Source organism: Pteropus alecto, unplaced genomic scaffold (genome assembly GCF_000325575.1).
Source record: "Pteropus alecto unplaced genomic scaffold, ASM32557v1 scaffold21, whole genome shotgun sequence".
Classification (NCBI taxonomy): domain Eukaryota; kingdom Metazoa; phylum Chordata; class Mammalia; order Chiroptera; family Pteropodidae; genus Pteropus; species Pteropus alecto.
Genome location: NW_006436282.1, coordinates 23107192 through 23109966, shown reverse-complemented (window position 1 = coordinate 23109966; position 2775 = coordinate 23107192). Strand labels below are relative to the sequence as shown.

Genomic DNA, 2775 nt, shown 5'->3' with positions numbered 1-2775 from the left:
TTAAAAAAATTTATTTTTTATTAGTTTCGAGTATACAGTACATTGGTTAGACATTTATATCGTTTATAAAATGATCCCCCTAATTGCTCTCTCCTCTGACCCTCCACCTAGCTATTAAATTACTGCTGACTGCGTTCCCTCTGCCGTGCTCCCCGTCCCTGTGACCATCTATCAACTACTCATTTATACTTCTTTAACCCTTCACCCCTTTCTCCCAACCTCCCAACCCCCCTCCCCTCCGGCCGCCACCAGATTGTCCTCTATAGTTGTGAGTCTGTTTTTTCGAATCCATTAATTTTTAAAAACCTGTTCGCACGTAGTACATTTAAAAATGTTTACCTTCGGGACAGGGTGAAACAATTTTTTTGATCCCTTTTATTCTTTGTACAGTGTTGTCGTGCATTTATGAGACAGGTATTTCTTTTGTCCTGCAATGCAGCTTCTCATACATTAATGATTACAATAGCAGCCTCTTTTTTTCTGCCTATTTATCAAATGCTTTTTCTAAACTAAAATGAACAGGTTTTTCCAGTTGATTGCTTTGGGCGTTCATTCAATTCTATCACAAATATATACTCCTCTTGACTACGCACATACAAAACAACCAAGGTAAAATTTTTATGGGCATTAAAATTAATGTTTAAAGTGAGCGAAACTTCTGTTTCTATTTGATAACTGTTCTCTTTTTTAATCCCAAAGACGGTGTTCATAATATAGGGGACATCGATTACGACTATCGACATGGGAAGTCACGTAGAGGCTTTCCACAGGAGGGTACACTGTCCTGCGGAGAAGCTTTAGGGGGAAGGTTTTCTGAACAATTTCCTGATCCCCCCAATTTTGAAGCCTTCTGTTTGTTAGTGTCTAAATCTAAATATCCGTAATAAAAACCAACCGTGTTATCTCCTGGCACCCCAGGGGCTTTGCCCCTGTTCATCTGAGCTAATCGGCCTCATGGCAAGTGGTTGGGGCGCAAGTGTGTGTCCGGGACGGTCGACGAGAGGAACCTCGAGGCTGAAGGATGGATGCACACTGGCTCGGAAGCCAGGCCTGCCTGACTCCTAAGTGGACACAAGCCGATCAACTCCTCCAAGCATAGTAAACTCGATACTGCTTAGGTCCCCTCCAGCTTTCTTCAGCTGTTCTAATCAAATCGATGAAGGCATCCGACCTCATTTAGGCGTTGAGAACAGCATCAGAGACGCAGAGAAGAAGTGAAATTGCTTTTATTCTCTTACAGAGACTCTCAAACGTGGCTGACTGTCAGATCGTGCGGAGGTTTAGCCATCGGCGGGGCATGATTCGTGGACACACAGGCCTTATTCTTAAAAGCATCCTTTTTTTTTTTTTCTAGTTGCAAATGAAGCTGGAGACAAGACTGCCAGACCACTTGCCCGCTTCTCCCGTGAGTACATCTTGTGTCACTCCTTTCCTGGGCTCCTTCAGAGGCCTTTTTGCTTGTGCGATTCACCTCTGTCATCCTGCCAGGTGTCCATGAAACACTGTCAATAAAAGAGTAATTTCAGACATGTGTTCAGTGGGTTAATATCCCATTCGAGCCCCTCCATGGGTTAGCTAGTCATTGCTCTCGCCTTTCGGACCTTAGAACCATGGTTTATCAAACTGTGCTCCAGGCTTTGCTATTTGAAGTATGGTCCTGGGAGCAGAATAGACTTCACCTGGGGGATTTCTTTTTAGGAATACAGGGCCCCAGGCCACCCCAGACCTACTAAACCAGAGCCTGCATTTTAACAAATCCTCAGGTGATTTCTGTGTATATCTGAGAGTCACCGCACTGGGCTGGGCTTTTCATGAAGACAGAAGAGAGTATGTGAAATGCTCATAGTCGTCAAGGCCCACGTGCTGTGAAAGCATCGTCACTGCCCAAAGTGCACATAAGGACCAGCTCTGCTGGCTTTACCCGACTTAGGGGACATCTGAGAAGCTCGGATGGATTGAGCGGTTTTCCTTTGGCCCAGGGGTATTCGTAAGGGCCTCGGGCCCCCCTCGATTTCACTCGACTCCTTCGTCTCCAGGTCTTGACCCTAATGGGAGAGCAGGAGTCAAGAGCCTCTCAGTATGTCTGTGCCAATGTGATCAGTGAACGACACAGCCAGTTAACGAAAAGCCAGGTCCTAGTGAAGGGGGCGGAAACACCAGAGACTGAGCAGGGCTGGGGGCAGATGCTCCCCACAGCGGCCGGGCGTCGCGTGGAGAAAGTGTGGGACCGTCAGTGAAAATAGAGGGGTTCCCCCCCGTCCCCGGCACCGACGCTCCTCAGAGTCTCACTGAACGTGATTTCTCTCACCCTTTCTGGGCCTCAGCTTTCCCATCCGAAAAAACAGAAGTTCAGACCCACCTTCTCTCCGTTATAAGTTGCTTTCTTTGGAAGTCGTGGCATGAGCATTTTCCGTCACCGCGTTGTTCAGAGGCTCGGTCACGTCCCTAGTGAGGATACGGCTGGGGCGAGTCTTCATGCGGAGGATCGCAAGTTAAATTTCTCTATTTACAGGGCTTTTTTCTAAACTCAGCCTTCTAGCTCCTTTTGGGAGGCTGTGACACTTTGGGACTGATTCCTAGAAATGATTTTTATAGAGCTGTAATAATGTATGATAATGAAAGAGCCTTAAGTGCTCACATTTTAGAAACTGTGTAATAAAACACTCCCTCCTACCTGGATTCATTATTTCCAAAATAAGTATTTTATCGCACAGCTCTTTAGTTCTTCATCTCCTGAGCAGTAGTCAGGCAGATCAATAAGCGGGAGTGATAACC

At 46.2% G+C, this 2775-nt stretch overlaps 1 protein-coding gene across 3 annotated transcripts in view; it reads left to right on the top strand.

Annotated features, from left to right (window-relative positions):
• Positions 1-2775, top strand: part of PDE1C (phosphodiesterase 1C) — a 411511-nt gene that overhangs the window by 67103 nt on the left and 341633 nt on the right. For all 3 annotated transcript variants that reach the window (XM_015589544.2, XM_025046879.1, XM_025046881.1), the window contains exon 2: positions 1355-1405. In XM_015589544.2, coding sequence (XP_015445030.1) covers positions 1355-1405 — 51 coding nt within the window. The remainder of the gene's footprint in view (positions 1-1354; positions 1406-2775) is intronic.